Genomic DNA, 18,456 nt, shown 5'->3' with positions numbered 1-18,456 from the left:
GTCACAAATGGCGCTCACGTGACCCCAGGATGCCGCAACCGTTATAAGTACATGCCAGTTGCCAAGTGATAGGATTTTGATCACCTGACCCTGGTACAACAGTCGTTGAGCGCAAAGACCAGTCATAACTCACTTTTGCCAGTGCTGTCGTAAGTTTGAACTGTTGGTAAATGAACGGTCATAAGTCAAAGATTAGCTGTATTTATTTTTCAAAACAACTCAGGACTTCGGGTGGCTTAAAAAACAAAACAAATATAAAAAGAACAACAAGAAAAAAAGAACAATGCTGCTACCATTCGTTTAGTGACTGTTCAAAGTTACAGCAGTGAAAAAAACCCTGACTTACGACTGTTTTCACACTTACGACTGCTGCAGCATCCCCAATCAAAATTTGGACCCTTGGCAACGGACTCCTATTTATGACGGTCGCAGTGTCCCAGGGATCACGTGATCCCCTTTTGTGACCTTCTTATAAGCAATGGGGAAATCGGATTCCCTTAACAACCGTGTGAGTAACTTAACCGTTGTCATGATTCCCTTATCGAGTGTAGCAAGAACGGAGCGAAATCCACTTTGCAACGGTCTCACTTAGCGATGGAAATTTCGGGTTCTCAACTGTGGTCGTAAGTCGAAGACTACTTTTAATGCCCATCTCGTTGCGAGGACTCTGGGTCCTTAGAAGTGATGGAAACCAATATAAAAAGAACGGGGAAAAGAAAAGAACAATACAAATATTTTGGCTCTCCAACACCCTCCCTGTCATGCCCCCATTGGAGCCTGAATCTGCAGAGGAAGATGAGGCGAAGGAGATGAGGGGGGGGGGGTCTTCGGAGGAATATGGGGAGGGGCAGGCCCAATCAGGCCAGGACCTGTCGGCATTGGGAAGGCTTATAGGCAAGGAGGAAGGGGGTTGGGGAAGGATGACCAAGAGAGGCTAAGCAGTGAACATGAGAGACCGAGCTCAGGCGATGAGCAAGTACCACCCTTTCCTGATCCTCGAGCATGGAGAGTGGAGAGAAGGCAGGAACAGCGCAGGCTGACCCGACTACTTGGGGGGAGAGTGCCCCACCCCTCTCCACAAGGCACACCTGGGGACTGAGACTTATGGAGACGCTGTGAGGGGGTGGGAATTTGTCGGGAACAAACGTTGAATTCACGGAGTGTTGAGTGTCGTTGCCGACATTTGGAGTTTCCTGGATTTCGGGCTGTCTTCCTGGCTTCCTAGATTAATGGCCTTGCTCCTTTGCTTCCTGGACTCATTGACTTGATTTCTTGGTTTGCAGCCGTGGTGCTCACAACATGGGGCTGGACTACTTGCAGCCAGAGGCCGCTGGAGGTAAGTGTGTGTCATCACTTTGCTCTGGGACTTGCCAGAAAACATGGGAGTGTTTGGGGAAGTTTGGAGCAATAAAGGAAAGGTTTGAACTGCCAGCTGCCGGTGTTGCCTCTGTGCCCGGGTCCCGGATCATCACACTTCCCTCCTCCAGACCAATGTCCAAAGTTGAAGAAATGGTCGTATTGCTCCCATTTGGGGGGGAAGACCCCCTAACTCCCTTGTGTGCAAGGGGCGACCTCTTCCCTGCTGATGGAGGGGAGGAGAGGCAGGGGTCTCCCTAGGATCGTCAGGGAGAGAAACCATCAAAAGAGACCAGGGAGGGGGCGATGATGATGATGATGGTCTCCCGGGCCTCCTTCCCTCCCTCCCTCTGCCCTCCCTGCTGTCCGTCTCCTACCGTTGCCTTCCTGGGGGCACAGCTCGCAGGGGTCTCCCCAGCCTTCGCCTGGCATCTTGCTGCAACAGCATCGAGCCTTGGTGGTGTTGAACGCTTTGGGCACCGAGCACTTGCCATTGTCAAAGCGGGTAAAGCAGAAACTCTGCCGGGTGTCTGCCAAGATTGGGGAGGGGAAATACATGAGGTCCGGGTAGGAGGGGAGGGAGGGTCTTTCAGAGCTTTTGCAGCGTGGCTACTACTAGGAGACAACCCAGGAGCAAAATGCAGCACACAGAGACTTAGACATTTAACAGTGGTTTATATGCAAGATATATACAGAAATATACGTGGTAGGCAAATGCCTGACAAGCAAGCAATCTTCTTCTTAACTCTACACGGAGAACTCAGCAATGAATACCGGACACAAGAAGAGAAAATGCGCCCTCTCCTGGCTGCCTTTAAAAACACCTCTTAAACCTTTGTGGAACCCTTCGTAGTCTATAACCGGCAATACCAATGCTGATTTATCTTCATTGCGTCAGCCTTACAGGTCAGCTCTTAAATCTCAATACCTTAACAGGGTCCCTGGCTCCTGGACCTCTGGCTCTCTCATAGTAATGGCATCACCTGCAGAGACTCCACCGGGAGGCAAAGTCTACCTCCAACACACAGGAGACACTTGATGTGCCAAGACGCCCTGTTTAAATGGGGTAGAACAGTGTTCCCCAAGCGGTCTGGAGGGGGCAAAGAGGGGATGATTTTGTGGTAGTGGTAGGCACCTGCGTGCGTATGTGCCCACACAAGCACTCATTGCTCGCACGAGTGGGGCTCCAAGCGCCCAAGATGCTCACGCGACTAGGCCCTCACGTGGCCCGTTTGCGAATACTCCACGGCCCAAGTTGGGGACCTCCAGGGTAGAACATTCGGCCACTTGTCTGAAACGAGATAGGGTCTCCTGCTTGAGCAGGGGGTTGGACTAGAAGACCTCCAAGGTCCCCTCCGACTCTGTCATTCTATTATCCTCCCCTGAAAGTGATGCGGTACTCTTCGCCGGACACCGGGTCCCATAGTGAGCAGCTGCCATTTGAGATCTTGCACAGTAGGAAAAGCAGGATTTTGTCCAAGTAACAAATACTTGGATAAATGGCTTCAATATTAATATATGGAGGGCATTTATTCTGTTCTTATAAATCAAGGTATGTTAACACGTAACCTATAACTTGCATATAATTTCCTGAATTCCACAAAACCTTGCCAAAAAATGTCTAAATTTTCCCATCACGCATATTCCGTAGTATTATGTGCCCTTTCTTTATCATTTTACTAATTTTACTCCTGGTGTCCATGTGTTCTGGGTCATACGCCAGGGGCATGAGCAGGGGTGAAATCAAAATATTTTTACTACCGATTCTGTAGGCGTGGCTTGGTGGGCGTGGCTTGGTGGGCATGGCAGGGGAAGGATACTGCTAAATCTCCATTCCCATCCCACTCTGGGGCCAGCCAGAGGTGGTATTTGCCTGTTCTCCGAACTATTCATAATTTCTGCTACGGTTTCTCCAGAACCTGTCAGAACCTGCAGGATTTCAGGGGTTGGAATAGAAGACCTCCAAGGTCCCTTCCAGCTTTGCTCTGATTCTGGTTCCCAACACCCTGTGCATGGATCAGCACTGGGCTATGGTCTGTTGGGAACCGGGCCACGGAAATGGCAGGCGAGTGTGCAATGCTCCATTTGCGCTTGTGCAGGGCTGGATTGCATGTGTGAAATCATCCACTCCCGCCCGCTGCCCCCGTTGCTGCCAGTGCATGGAAGGAAAGCTGCCATGTGCTCCATCAACCAATATTTTCCAGCGGGCGGGACGGCTGATCATCTGAGATCCCGGCTCCCTAAAGGGCGGAGCTTTGGACTGAGGTGATGGGAGATGTAGTCCAATGCATCCAGAGAATGGAGGTAGATGTTGTCGTCCCCCCACTCCCACCCCGGAGATTATAACCGCAAACTCACCAAAGCAGCGCCTTCCGTTGTCAGACAGGACAAAGCCAGGTGGGCAGATACACTGGAAAGTGCCAGGGGTGTTGGTGCAGGTACCGAAGAGACAGATGTTGGGGTCTTCCTCACATTCGTTGATATCTGCAACCCACCGAGATGGATCACACACTGCCCCCCTCCGCCTCCGGCACCCCAAATTCCGATCCATAGGCAGTTTTAGTGCTGGGAGGGACATGAAAATCCCCTCCTCCAAGGATCAATGCTCATAGCGTGGGTTTGGCCGCCATCTTAACTTTTTTGACCCCTCCCCCAGGGAGGACCCTATTCCCTGATGCGCCACTGAGGGATCAAAGCCAGAGGGGGTCACAGACATCCCCCCCACACACACACCAAGCAGGATCTGGCCATCAAAAGCGCCCGTTCGTCTGTGGTGCCTTGTGCTTCTTACCGATACAGTTGTCGTTCTGCACTTCGTAGCCGGGAGGGCAGATGCAACGGAAGGAGCCTTCCAAATTGTGGCACGTTCCCGGGGAGCAGCTCCCCAGTAGGCTGACGCACTCGTTGATGTCTGCGTGGAAGGAAAATCCCGCGTCACCTTCCCCACGGCTGGGAGCTGCTGTCCCTGCCCTAGAGATCAGGGACGGTTTCCGACATTGCGCGGGTGTAGTAGACACTGGCTAAGCCTTTGGAAATCAAGCCGTCCAGCCTTACACAGCCTTAGTCCTCGACTTAGGACCACAACTGAGCCCAAAATTGCCGTAGCTGAGCAGTGGTGCGGTGAGTTTTTCCCTGTTTTATGACCTTCCTTGCCTCAGCTGTGAAGTAAATCACTGCAGTTGTTAAGTTAGTAACATGGTTGTTGAGTGAATCTGGCTACCCCATGGACTTTGCTCATCAGAAGGTTGCAAAAGGGCATCACGTGATCCCCTCTCCCCCCACCACCCGGGAGGCTGCCACCGTCATAAATACGAGCCAGTTGCCTGCCAAGCATCCTTATTTTGATCATGGGACCACGGGGGTGGGGGGTGGAGATGCTAATAGGGTCGTAAGTGTGAAAACCATCGTAAATCCGTTTGGTGCTGTTAACTTTGAATGGTCACTAATGAAGGTTGTAAGTCGATCCTAACAACAGGAATTTTTTTCCAGCCCACCCATCCAGTTGACAGGAAAATTTGGAACTCTGTGTGTGTGCGTGTGTGTGTGTGTGTGTGTGTATGAACCAAGCAAGCCTGCAGTTGTGAAGCTGCTACAAAAAAGGCCAATGCGATTAGTCCAATGCTAGATGGTTATTTTTCCAAACGATGGGAAGAAATATTTATACTTGATTCGCCTCGTCTTGAGTACAGTGCAAATAGTCCTCGACTTATGACCACGATCGAAACCAGAAAATCCATCGTGAATTGGTGTGGACGTTAAGCGAGGCATCACGTGATTGTGGCTTGCCAGTTTCCCCGTCGGCTTCTCCGTTTCTTGTCAGAGGTTGGCTGGGAAGATTGTCACTTGCAATCATATGATTCCCCAGGACCCTGCAAGCTTTTTCAAGTACAACCGGTTGCAAGTCCCTTTTTTCCCCAGCGTTGTCGTCACTCAATGAATAGTCGTAAGTCGAGGACTACCTGTCACCGGATTAGATCTGGGTGTGGCCTCTTGGAAAAGATGTAGTAGGCAAACTGGGCCAGATTGAGAAGGGCCACGGAAGTGAGAGAGGTGAACCTCTTTGGAGTCTGTGGAATTGGCTTGCCTGCAGACTGCAGGGGGTTGGACTAGATGACCCTTGGGGCAGTGGTGAAATCTGAACTGGTTTACTACCGGTTCGCTGGCTGCGCATGCGCACTGCGCGCCAAATGTGTGTGCGCCCACACAGGCACAGTGCATTCCAAAAGGACGCATGGGGTAAGTACAACAGCGCGCGGGGTGTGTGTGTGATCAGCTGTGGCGCACAATCTTCAGAACCCATGCGCCCGAATAGATTGGGAAAAAAATGCTTTTAAAAGGGAAAAAAAAAGGTTCTGACGATTGCGCGGCTCAGCTATGATCGTTGGAGCCTCTTTTTTTACTTTCTTTTTTTTTTTTTACATTTTTTACTACCGGCTCGTTGAACCAGTAGCCTTTTTTACTACCGGTTCGGACGAACCGGGCTGAACCAGGAGCCTTGGGGTTCCCTTCCAACTTTACCCTTCTAGGAAGAAGAAATATGAATTCAGGGCAGAGGGCTGTGTCTACATAAAACAAGAGAAGAGAGGGGGATGACGCGTTGGTTCTGTCAAAACCCCTCCCGAGGACCATGGGAGGTACCCACCGATGCAATTCTTGCCGTCTGGTGTGTGGTCGTAGCCCTCCTGGCACAGGCACCGGAAGGACCCCATGTTGTTGATACACTGTCCGTTGCGGCAGACCTGCCCGGCCAGGGAGGAGCACTCGTCGATATCTGTGGGGAGAGCGGGATGAGACATGGGGGGGGGTCAGCATCACTGTTCCCGGAGGCTCAACCGTGCCCTCCTCTTGTCCCAACCCCCTCCCCTTACCCATGCAATCATTGTTGTGGGTCAGTTCGAAGCCCGGGAAGCAGAGGCAGTTGTAGGACCCCACCGTGTTCTTGCAGGTGCCGTTTCCGCAGGGCTGGCGGTCGCATTCGTCGATGTCTGCCAGGCGAACGAGGAAATGCCCACGTGACGATGACAGGGAGATATTATTATTTATTTATTAAATTTACAGGCCACCCATCTCACTGGCCAATGTGCCATTATTATTATTATTGTTTGTTGTTGTTGTTGTTGTTACCAGGATAACATCTGTGTAACACTTCATGGAGATGGCTCCACAGTAACCTTTACAACAACCACCCTGTGAAGTAGGCCAATATCACCCCATTTTAAAAACCTACCATATAATGTTATGGATGCTCCATTGCTGGAGGTTTTCAAAAATAGACTGGACAACTATTGGATGGGGATGGTATAAGGACTCCTGCCTTAAGCAGGGGATTGGACTAGAGGATCTCTGAAATCCTTTCCAGCCCTGGGGTTCTTTGTTCTAAGTTGTCCTGCTGCCCCAAGGGATATTTGGATTTATATTGCTTGCAGGCAGTTGGTCTTTCGCGTTCTTTTAGCGAGTCGTATCACCTGGTCATTTGCACACTTTCTGAGAGTCACTGATGCCACTTGGAGGTTTATCTATGTTTATCTATGATGCCACTTGGAGGTTTATCAACACAATCTAAGGATTGTGTTGCAGACTGGAGAAAGATAGATGATGTTGTATCCCTCCAAGTGGCCTCAACGACTCTTTAAAATAATGCAAACGACCAGCTGTCTGCAAGGTATATAAATCCTTCCATTCCCCATCATTCAGTCAGAACTGAAGAAGCTTCTCGCATGAGAAGCGAAACGTCTTCAAAGAAAAAAGCTTACACTATGCTAACATAGCGTAAGCCGCCCTGAGTCTTTGGAGAAAGGCGGGATATAAATGCAAAATAAAAAAAAAATCAGAAAGTCCAGTTGCCTCTATAAAAAAGCACCTTTGGGACAAAATTCCCTAAAGGAAACCCCCCCCCCCCAATAAAAACCCCTCCAGGTAGGTTGAGATGGTGATGGGCTCAAGGTCATGCAGGATGCACTACAACAGGGTGGGAACTTCCTGGTTTGTGAACAACTGGCGAACAAGCAAACCAGGTCTATAACCGGAAGTTTTAGGAAGAAGGGAGATGTCTCCGCAGGGCTGGCGTGCTGTAAGGGCGTCGAACCCCTGAGATACTCACCCATGCACATGGTCAGGTCCCCTGTGGCTTTGAACCCATTGTAGCAGATGCAAAGGTAACTCCCTTCCGTGTCGACGCAATCCCCATGGCTGCAGACGTTGGGGATCTCTTGGCACTCGTTGCGGCCTGCAACACAACGAAAGACAGGAAATTAGCTTGAAGAGAGAAAAACCGTGAAGAAGGACGAGCTCAAATCTGAGACTGGTTAGGCCGCTAGACCAAAGCACAGTGCGATGCTTCGACCCTTAGAAAGCGTGACCCACATTTTCTTCTTCCTGCTGTTCAAATGTACCAATTCTTCCCAACCTTGGTGACTTGAGGATGTGTGGACTTTCTCTCCCAGAATTCCTCAGCCACCATATTTGGCTGGGGAATTCTGGGAGGTGAAGTCCATACATCTCCAAGCGACCAAGGTTGAAAAACACACAACACAGAAGAGCTACAGTTGTCAACTTACAACCATTTGCTTAGTAACCGTCTGAAGTTATAACAGCCCCGAAAAAAGCAACTTCTGTCCAGTTCTCGTATTTACAACAGTCGCAACATTTCGATGGTCACGTGATCAAAACTTGGGCCCTTGGCAACCGGCTTCCAACGAGCAGAGTCATTGGGGGGAAGCTGGATTCATTTAGTGACCGTGTGATTCAATTCACAGCAGCACTGATTCCCTTAACCACCCTGGCAATAAAGGTCGTAAAAATTGGGTGCGACTCACTTAACAACCACAATGAAAATTCTGGTCCTAATTGTGGTTGCAAGTGGAGGATTACTTGCATTGAAATGATCAAAAATCGTTTGCTTCTCCTTCATCCGCTTAAGATGAGGGGTCGAACCGATTGCCTCCCAACGACCGGTGCGCTCCCACAGAGTGGCCCTCCTCAGGGTGCCGTCGACCAAACAATCTAGGTTGGCGACCCCCAGGGGGAGGGCCTTCTCTGTGGCGGCACCAGCCCTGTGGAACGAGCTTCCTCCAGGATTACGACAACTCCCCGACCTCCGGACCTTCAGACGTGAACTGAAGACTCTATTATTTCAGCGTGCGGGACTAGCCTAAGAATAAAATGTTTTAGTTAAATTTTAATGGGGGTTTTACTGGTTTTTACTTTTTTAGTGATCAGGCTATGATAATATTTAGTTTTAACTGGATTTTAATGTTTATTTATTATATTGTTTTATATTGTTTTTAATATGCCTGTGAACCGCCCTGAGTCCTACGGGAGATGGTGCGGTATATAAGTTTGATAAATAAATAAATAAACCGTTCTTACCGACACACGCTCCGCTCGGCGACAACTTGTATCCTGAAGAGCATTCACAGCGGTAACTGCCGGGTATATTTAAGCAATCGGCGTTTCGTTGGCAGAGGTTTTCCCCTCCACTGCATTCATCGATGTCTGTTAGGAGACGGAAAAAGGGAAAGAAAAATATCAGCAAGAGAGAGAAGGACAAATGTCTCCCCAGTTTTGGTCTGAACAGCTCTCTCCCCACGTCTTCTCTCGGTCGCTCTGATATACAGGTAGTCCCCGACTTACATCAGTTCATTTAGTGACCGTTCAAAGTTACGACGACACTGAAAAAAGGAACTTATGACCAGTTTTCACACGGCCACTGTAGCATCCCCATGGTCACGTGATCAAAATCCGGATGCTTGACAACTGATTCACATTTATGACGGTTGCGGCGTCCTGGCGGAAGGGTCATGGGATCCCCTTTTGAGACCTGTTGTTAAGCCACATTCACTTAACAACCGTGTTACTAATTTAAGAACTGCGGCGATTCACTTAACAAACGTGGCAGGGGAAAAAAATCGTAAAACGGGGCAAAACGCACCTAACAAATTTCTCCCAATTAGCAAGATAAATTTCGGGTTCCATTGTGGCATCTTATCTTTCGCCTATTGTCCATGTTGGAGGAGAGAGAGGAACCAGAGGGGGAAGGGGGGAGAAGTGGGAGGGGGCTTTGATTGAGCAGCCATACCTTCCCTTTGACCGTTTTAGCACCTTCACCCCCATGGACACACCTATCCTGAAAACTGAATCCATTAAATCCATAGTAGTCCTTGTTTAGCAACCATTCGTTTTGTGTCTGTTCGAAGTTATGACGGCACTAATTGAGGAGACCTACAATATAGGTAGTCCTGGACTTACAACAGTTCATTTAATGACCGTTCGAAGTTACAATGGTACTGGAAAAAGTGACTTATGGCTGTTTTTCACACTTACAACTGCGGCAACATCCCCAGGATCACGGAATCAAAATTCAGAAGCTTGGGCAACTGACTCACATTTACGACGGTTGCTGTGTCCTTTTGTGACCTTCAGACAAGCAAAGTCAATGGGGAAGCCAGATTAACTTAAAAACCATGTTGCTAACTTAACAACTGCAGTGATTCACTTAACAAGGTTGTAAAATCAGGCACAACTCACTTAATAACCATCTCACTTAGCAACAGAAATTCTGGGCTGTAAGTCAAGGACTACCTATAGTTGCAGTTATCACAATGTCCCTCCGTCACGTGATCACCAGCAGTGATCTTCCCTGCCAGCTTCCCCCAAGCAAAGTCAATGGGGAAGCCAGCGGGAAGTCACAAATGGCCCTCACAGAAATCACTGAACGATCGCAACCAGAACTGATGCAACTGCTGACGTTCAGTTGGAGCAATCATGAGACATTGTTCTTTTCAACTGTACCACTTAACAACAGAGATGTCAGTCCCAATGGCTGTTGCTAAGCAAGGACTACCAGTATTTACAAAGAAATTAAATGATATTCATGGCAGGTGCGGCTGTATCTCCCCGGTCGTTTCTTCTTCCTGTATCATCGCTTGACCAATCCATTCACCACTTTTATCCTGCTTGTCACATTTCTCTTTGGAGGTGCAAAGCTCACTCCCCCCCCCACCTTAAATGGCAGACCCAACTCTGACCTTCGCAGATCAGCAAGATGTTGTTGTAACTGAAGCCGATGGGGCATTCGCACCGGAAACTGCCGATCTGGTTGATGCATACGCCATTGGTGCAAATGGCCGGAATCTCACTGCACTCGTCAATATCTGCATGGAAAAAGGGAGCGGGTGGAAGAGGGTGGGGCCAGTTGGACAGAAGCCCCGCCTTCTTTTCAAGCAGGTGGGATGTGTATAACACAGGCTGAGCATGAGCAGAAGACATCCCACCCCCCCATTTAGCTTTGGGAACTAAATGGGATCAACTGAACTTTGTAAAGAATTGCGTGGGATTTCCGGTGATTTATTTGTTGTTTTATTGTCAGGGAATTAATTGCACAGCTGGTGTCCAAATGAAGTCAGAGATGCTGAAACAAACTTATAGTTTGATATAAATAAATATATTTTATATCTATATATAGAGCAAACTAGATAGTCAGGCAAACAGGAAGATCATGAGGTAAATCCCAGAGCACACAGGGCACATAGAAGACAAAGGTAGGAAAACAGGACAACTCCCCACAGCAACCAATCACAGCGTAGGTTGCCTCATGGAAGAGCAGACAAGATAGTCAGGAACACAGGAAGATTGTGAGGTAAATCTAAACAGTATGCGGAACACACAGAAGAAAAAGGCGGGAAAAGAGGGAAACCCCGCCTCCACACCCGCAGCAACCAATCACAGCACAAATTGCCTCACGCAGGAGCCACCCTCCCCCAATAACTATAACTGTGTGTTCTGGCTCACTGCACAACCCTTCACTGCTCCAGCTACTACATTTACATTTAAATATCTTAATACTTTATGACTTATGTTCTTATTTCTATTGCTTTTAGGATAGTTTTTTTTAATAGCGTTTTGTTTAAAGACAACAATCATTCATCTTAAAAAGAAAATAAAAAACTAAAAGTACACACCAGGTTTTCTTTTTCTTATAAACTCTTCTTAGTTTATAATTGTTTTAACATTTAGGCTGGATTGACGCACTGACACAAACATCACCCTCGATGCCAAGGTGTTAGCTGTGGGTCACACAAAGTTCGGGGGACACTCACCGATTGGTTTCCCTGTGTGAATGTCGATGATGAAGCCAGGTGCCTGGTTGCCACACAGGATCTGGTATTCAGCTAGAAAAGAAAAACTCATGTTTTTTCCAGAGGCCTCTCCTTGCAACACCTTCGGCAAGAATGATATCTGAAAAGCTCAGAGGATCTTCAGTCAACATGCGTGGCCTGCACTGGCTGCCGGGAGCCTTCCGGGTGCAATTCAAGGTGTTGGTGCTCACCTTCCAAGCGCTCCATGGCTTAGGACCGGGCTATCTACGAGACCGCCTTCTGCCACCGATAGCCTCCCAGCGACCTGTGCGCTCCCACAGAGTGGGCCTGTGTCGGCTGGTGGCCCCCAGGGGGAGAGCCTTCTCTGTGGCAGCACCGACCCTATGGAACGAGTTACCTCCGGGGCTACGCCAACTCCCCGACCTCCGAACCTTCAAGCGGGAACTGAAGACTCTATTATTCAATCGGGCGGGTCTAGCCTAAGTGTTTTTAACTTAATTTTAACTTAATTTTAATGTATTAATTTATTTATAATTTTAAATTTTAAGGGTTTTATATCGGTCTATGACCGTTTTAGTTAATTAGGCCTGTTAAATATTTCGTTTTAAAAGCATTTTAAATCTGGGATTTATATTGTGTATTTATGTGTTTTAAATAAGGCTGTACACCGCCCTGAGTCCTTCGGGAGAAGGGCGGTATAGAAATTTAATTAATTAATAAATAAAATAAATAAATAACATACGTGCCCTCTTTAAACTCAAGAATACACTAAGGAAGAAGCTTGTCCACCCCAAGAAAAAAACACTCAGACACAAACTGAGCAATGTGGTATATGCAGTACAATGCAGCGAGTCATATAGAGATCTGTACATCGGGGAAACAAAACAGCCACTTCACAAACGCATGACACAACATAGGAGAGCAAACCTATGAGGACTAGATTCAGCAGTCCACCTGCATTTAAAAGACAAAGGCCGCTCTTTTAAAGACAGCAAAGTCCACATTTTGGACAGAGAGGACCACTGGTTTGAAAGAGGGGTCAAAGAGGCTATTTATGTCAAAACTGAACAGCCCTCTCTCAACAGAGGGGAAGGAATGCAACATCCTCTATCTCCAGTCTACAACACAGTCTTTTGAGCAGTTCCAAGAAGGCTCCACACCCATTTGCATGACTCGGGTGAGCCTGAGGACACAGATAAAACCTCCAAGTGGCCTCAAGGACTCTCTAAAAGAAATACAAATGACCAGCTGTCTACAAGGAATAGAAATCGTTCCCTTCCCCACCATCTAGTCAGAGCTGAGGAAGTTTCTTGGATGAGAAGTGAAACATCTTCAAAAAAACAAAAACAAAGGAAGTCCAGTTGCCTCTTGAAAAAGCACCCTTGGGGCAACCATGACCTGGATGGGTGAGAATCTCCATAGACATTGAGCAACTCAGGTGTAGATAAAAGAGAATATCCATAGCTCAGAGTTGAACTGTGGGGCCCTTGGTGCTCTCTGTGCTAGGTTGTTTTCTTGCCACCAGGCATCAGCCACCATCAAATTGGCCATTTACAGGCACATAGAGATAAACAACATTTACATACCATTCAAAAGAGATGGCCCAGAAGGAAACCAAAAGGACAAAAGGCCTCCTTGACAGCAATTATTATTATTAATTATTATTTGAATTTATATCCCGCCCTTCTCCGAAGACTCAGGGCGGCTTACAATGTGTTAAGCAATAGTCTTAATCCATTTGTATATTATATACAAAGTCAACTTATTGCCCCCAACAATCAATCAACTGTTCTGTCCTCCTTCGCCTCCGTCCGAGCGATGGCTTAATTAGCCGGCAACTATCAGCTCTGGCAGCAAACTAGCGAGAGTCTGCCAAGTGTCTCTGTTATCTCCCTCGACGCCAATGAGTCACCCAGGAACAAACTTCAGCTCTTAGTTAAGCAGTTGATTTGCCAGCTACGAAGAGGCACAGCAGCTCTTGCTGCCTTTATATCCTGTGGGGTGTGGCTCCGTGACTCAGCACTTCCTAGGCCTGCCCCACCCCTGCTTCTGTTGTTCCGGCCTCTCCTGCCTACGAAACCTAGGGTCCAGCCAGGCCTGATTGCCATCAGCTGGTTCTGGAGGCATGGCCTGGGGAGGGAAAGAGTCAGGGGACGGAGGCCTCGTTATCTCTTCCACCTGGCCTGCCTCTGGCTCCTGGAGCTGAGCCAGGGAAGCCAGTGCTCCCGAGGTAAGTCCTGACAGCCCTTCCCCCTCACTTTCCAAGTCACTTTCTGGCAGGAGGCCCGGCTCGGGGGACGCAGACACAACATCAACACACAGATAGGTAGGGATTAACAACAGGTTTAACATTAGACTGACAATCCAGAAGCAAACGGTATGCTTATCAAGGAACAGCTAAACAAGCTAACAGTGAACAGGCTACTCAAGGAAACACCAAGACCACCCTCAGCAATAATGACAGCGCAAGACAGTAGAATAGAAACAGAGAGCAAACCCCACTCCTTCCTAGCACTGATAATGGTACCTAGTTGGATAATGAAATGCCTGTAAGAAAACCACCAAGTTCAGACAGCACTAAGGGCTCAAAGTCCGCCTCCCCCCTGCAAATCGCACTGCCTAGTAGGACTGATGATGTTGCCTAGCTTGGTAATGAAATGTCTGCAAGAAAATCAACAAGCTCAGCTTTAAGACTTGTGGACTTCAACTCCCAGAATTGTTGTGTCTCGTCCGATCTCACCACCACAGCCGGGGTCTGCTTATCTGCTTCCGAACGCTGAAGAATGTCCTAGCATGCCTCCCGGCCCCAGCCCTGGCTCCATGCCCAGACAGGCTGAAGAAGAGCAAGTATCTCCAGCCCCCAGCTCTGGCTCCATGCCCAGGCAAACAGAGCAACTAGACCCCTCCCCCTCCTCCACAGCATGTGAGCCTGAGGGAGGTCAATTGCCAACAGCTGCCGATTGGAGTGACCCTCGCTTCAGAAGAATTGATAGGCGGCGGCGTCAGAAGGAAGGGAGGGGCAGGCCTGGATAAGTGCTGAGTCATGGAGCCACACCCCATGGCCAATGCCTTCCATTGAGGACCTGTATACTGCACGAATCAAGAAGAGGGCCGTGAAAATATTTGCAGATCCCTCACATCCAGGACATAAACTGTTTCAACTCCTACCCTCAAAACGACGCTATAGAGCACTGCACACCAGAACAACTAGACACAAGAACAGTTTTTTCCCGAAGGCCATCACTCTGCTAAACAAATAATTCCCTCAACACTGTCAGACTATTTACTGAATCTGCACTACTATTAATCTTCTCATAGTTCCCATCACCAATCTCTTTCCACTTATGACTGTATGACTGTAACTTTGTTGCTGGCAATCCTTATGATTTATATTGATATATTGATCATCAATTGTGTTGTAAATGTTGTACCTTGATGAACGTATCTTTTCTTTTATGTACACTGAGAGCATATGCACCAAGACAAATTCCTTGTGTGTCCAATCACACTTGGCCAATAAAATTCTATTCTATTCTATTCTATTCTATTCTATTCTATTCTATTCTATTCTATTCTATTCTATTCTATATAAAGGATCTGCTTTCTGGCAGTCTCTGAGTCAGGCAAAGTCTAAACATATCTTGCTGAAGTCACTTTCTGGTCTCCTGCCTGCCCTGAGGACTTTGCTAGGACTTTGGCAGAGCTGCGGAGGCACGCCTGATTCGGATTTCCCTGACCCGGCCAGTGGAGGAGTGGGACACGACAAGAATTCTCCAGCCAGCATAGCTGGCTGGAGAATTCTGGGAGTTGAAGTCCACAACTCTTAAAGCTGCCAAGTTGGAAGACCTCTGCCCTAGTAGGACAGATGATGTTACCTAGTTTGGTAATGAAACATCTGCAAGAAACCAAACAAGCTCAGAGAGTATCAAGGACCCCACAATTCAGGTTTAGTACAGGCCATATCCAAGCTACTGTGGTTGAAAAATTACAGGTAATCCTTGAGTTACAGCTGGTGACATTTGAAATTATGACCACCAAAAGTTACTTACAACTCCCAGTTCCAAAGCTCCTGGTCATGTGACCACATTTTGGGTCTTCGGCAACCGGCCTGCGTTTGAGGCCATTTGCAGAGTCTCACGGTCACTTGACCGTGGTTTAGGATGTTTTTGCCCCCCCAAAAATTGGCATTTCCTGCTGGGGCTTTTTTTTGGCAAAAACTACTCCTCGCACAGTGTTTGCTTAATGACTGTGGATTCACTTAACGACCATGATGTCTGGCGGCTTAACGACCACAGAGGCGATACGGCAGAGGGGCCACTCACAGCTGGCCGGCGTGGGGCAGGGCTCGCAGGGCTTGTTCCAGGCTTTGCCGATGTTGTAGGAACAGCAGCACATCTTCTTGGTCATGTTGAAAGAGAGCTCGTTCTCACAGGTGTCGTTGTAGTTCCGGTAGCACAGGCTCTTCCGCATGTCTGAAAGGACAGCGGCCGGGGAAGGTCAGGGGGCAAAGAGGCCCAGCTCCCAGCCCCAAAGGCCACCGCCCCACCTGCCTCTGTTTGGTAGAGTCCGATCCATTTGGGAGGGGCCTGAGACGTTTTGAGAAATGACTCCACAAAGACCTGCTTATCTCTCTTTGCCTCTCTATTTCCATGGCTATGTTCTCTATGCCTAGATCTATATCTGTCTGTCTGTCTGTCTGTCTGTCTGTCTATCTCTATCTATCCATCCATCCCTCCATCCCTCCATCCCTCCATCCATCCATCCATCCATCCATCTTCTATCTATCATCTATCTACCTACATATCTATCTATTTATCTACCTATCATCCATCTATCTATCTATCTATCTATCTATCTATCTATCTATCTATCTATCCAGTGGTGGGTTTCAAATTTTTTTACTACTGATTCTGTGGGCGTGGCTTGGTGGGCGTGGCAGGGGAAGGTTACTGCAAAATCCCCATTTCCTCCCGATCAGCTGGGACTTGGGAGGCAGAGAATAGATGGGAGTGGGGCCAGGCAGAATTTTTACTACTGGTTCTTCGAACTACTCAAAATTTCCGCTACCGGTACTTCAGAACTGGTCAGAACCTGCTGAAACCCACCTCTGAATCTCTATCTATCTACCTACCTACCTACCTACCTACCTACCTACCTATCTATCTATCTATCTATCTATCTATCTATCTATCTATCTATCTATCTATCTATCTATCATCCATCCATCTATCATCCATCCATCCATCCATCTTCTTTCTATCTATCTATCTATCTATCTATCTATCTATCTATCTATCTATCTATCTATCCATCTATCATCTATCTATCTATCTATCTATCTATCTATCTATCTATCTATCTATCTATCTATCATCCATCCATCTATCTATCATCCATCCATCCATACATCTTCTATCTATCTATCTATCTATCTATCTATCTATCTATCTATCTATCTATCTATCTATCATCTATCTATCTATCTATCTATCTATCTATCTATCTATCTATCTATCTATCTATCTATCTATCTATCTATCTATCTATCTATCTATCATATCCATCCATCCATCCATCCATCCATCCATCCATTCATCTTCTATCTATCTATCTATCTATCTATCTATCTATCTATCTATCTATCTATCTATCTATCTATCTATCTATCATCTGTCTATCTACCTATCATCTACTTACCTATTTTCTACTTATCTCTCTGTGTATCTATCCGTCTATCATCTATCTATATCAGAGGTAGTATTCAGCAGGTCCTGACCTGTTCTGAAGAACCAATAGCGGAAATTTTGAGTAGTTCGGAGAACTGGTAAATACCACCTCTGGTCCCCCCCCATCTATTCTCTGCCTCCCAAGTCCAGGCTGATCAGAGGAAATGGGGATTTTGCAGTAACCTTCCTTTGGAGTGGGGTGGGAATGGAGATTTTACAGCATCCTTCCCCTGCCACGCCCACCATGCCACGCCCACAGAACCAGTAGTAAAAAAATTTGAATCACAGCACTGATCTATATCTATTTCTCTGTGTATCTCATCTTCCTATCTATCTACTGATTTTCTGCTTATCTCTCTCTCTCTCTCTCTCTCTCTCTCATCTTCCTATCTACCTATCATCTACTTACCTATTTTCTTCTTATCTATCTGGGTATCTGTCTGTAGGTCTATCATCTATCTATATCTATTTGTCTGTATGTATGTCTGTCAATCTCATCTTCCTATCATCTATCTACCTACCTACTTTCTACTTATCTATCTCTCTGTCCGGAGGCCAGAATATGGCTAGATGGATTCTGATCCCTTTGAGACCTTATTTAAAAAGTTTTGAAGAAAAAAGCCCAAACCACAGAATTCTCCTCTGCTCTCTGTTTGACGTGGAACCTCCAGAGATAAGGGTAGTCTATATTTTGATAGGTAGGTTAATCTATGGGTCATCCTAGCTTTTTAGCTGAGTTACCTGGAGGGCCCTCCAGCCACCGTAGGAGACTGGGGCTGATTGCTCCCTCACCCTATTTGCCCCTCTCCTCCCTTTGAGCCCACCCTGCAGGGCCGTCCATACCCATACAGTTGTTCCCTCCGTTGACTTGCATGTACTCTGGGGGGCACACGCAGGTGTAGTTGCCGAGTGTGTTGTAACAGGTCCCCGGCCCGCAGATGCCGATGTGAGCAGAGCATTCATCGATGTCTGGAAGGGAAAGATCAAAGGTTGTGAGAACAGGGACCAAAAGCAGGTCAGTCGGTCAGCAGTCCCAGGACGAGGGTGGGAAATCTGCAGTAAGGGGTCCCTGCTGGGGGGAAATGACCTTAGGAGACAGGAGGGAGACACTCCCCCCGACATAAAAACTATAACAAAGTGCAGATGGAAAGGAGGGTGTAGGAAATGACTTAAAAGACACCTTCCCTAGTTTTCCAGATAGTAAAAGGGTGGGGGGGGGAGAGAAAGTTTATGTTACCATAACCTTACAATAAGGATAGAGACATAAAAACTACAAC

General features: G+C 47.4%; 1 protein-coding gene across 1 annotated transcript in view; it reads right to left on the bottom strand.

Moving 5' to 3' along the window:
* FBN3 (fibrillin 3) overlaps positions 1-18,456 on the bottom strand; it is a 161,767-nt gene that overhangs the window by 41,451 nt on the left and 101,860 nt on the right. Inside the window, exons 37-47 of the mRNA XM_058173252.1 lie at positions 18,023-18,148; positions 15,776-15,925; positions 11,454-11,525; positions 10,383-10,508; positions 8,725-8,850; positions 7,457-7,582; positions 6,225-6,341; positions 5,999-6,127; positions 4,148-4,267; positions 3,715-3,840; positions 1,734-1,886 (exon numbers count right to left, since the gene is read on the bottom strand). Coding sequence (XP_058029235.1) covers positions 1,734-1,886; positions 3,715-3,840; positions 4,148-4,267; positions 5,999-6,127; positions 6,225-6,341; positions 7,457-7,582; positions 8,725-8,850; positions 10,383-10,508; positions 11,454-11,525; positions 15,776-15,925; positions 18,023-18,148 — 1,371 coding nt within the window. The remainder of the gene's footprint in view (positions 1-1,733; positions 1,887-3,714; positions 3,841-4,147; positions 4,268-5,998; positions 6,128-6,224; positions 6,342-7,456; positions 7,583-8,724; positions 8,851-10,382; positions 10,509-11,453; positions 11,526-15,775; positions 15,926-18,022; positions 18,149-18,456) is intronic.

This window comes from Ahaetulla prasina, chromosome 1 (genome assembly GCF_028640845.1).
Source record: "Ahaetulla prasina isolate Xishuangbanna chromosome 1, ASM2864084v1, whole genome shotgun sequence".
In the NCBI taxonomy this organism is placed as follows: domain Eukaryota; kingdom Metazoa; phylum Chordata; class Lepidosauria; order Squamata; family Colubridae; genus Ahaetulla; species Ahaetulla prasina.
Note: the sequence above shows the minus strand (reverse complement) of the source record. Positions and strands in the feature narration are given on the sequence as shown.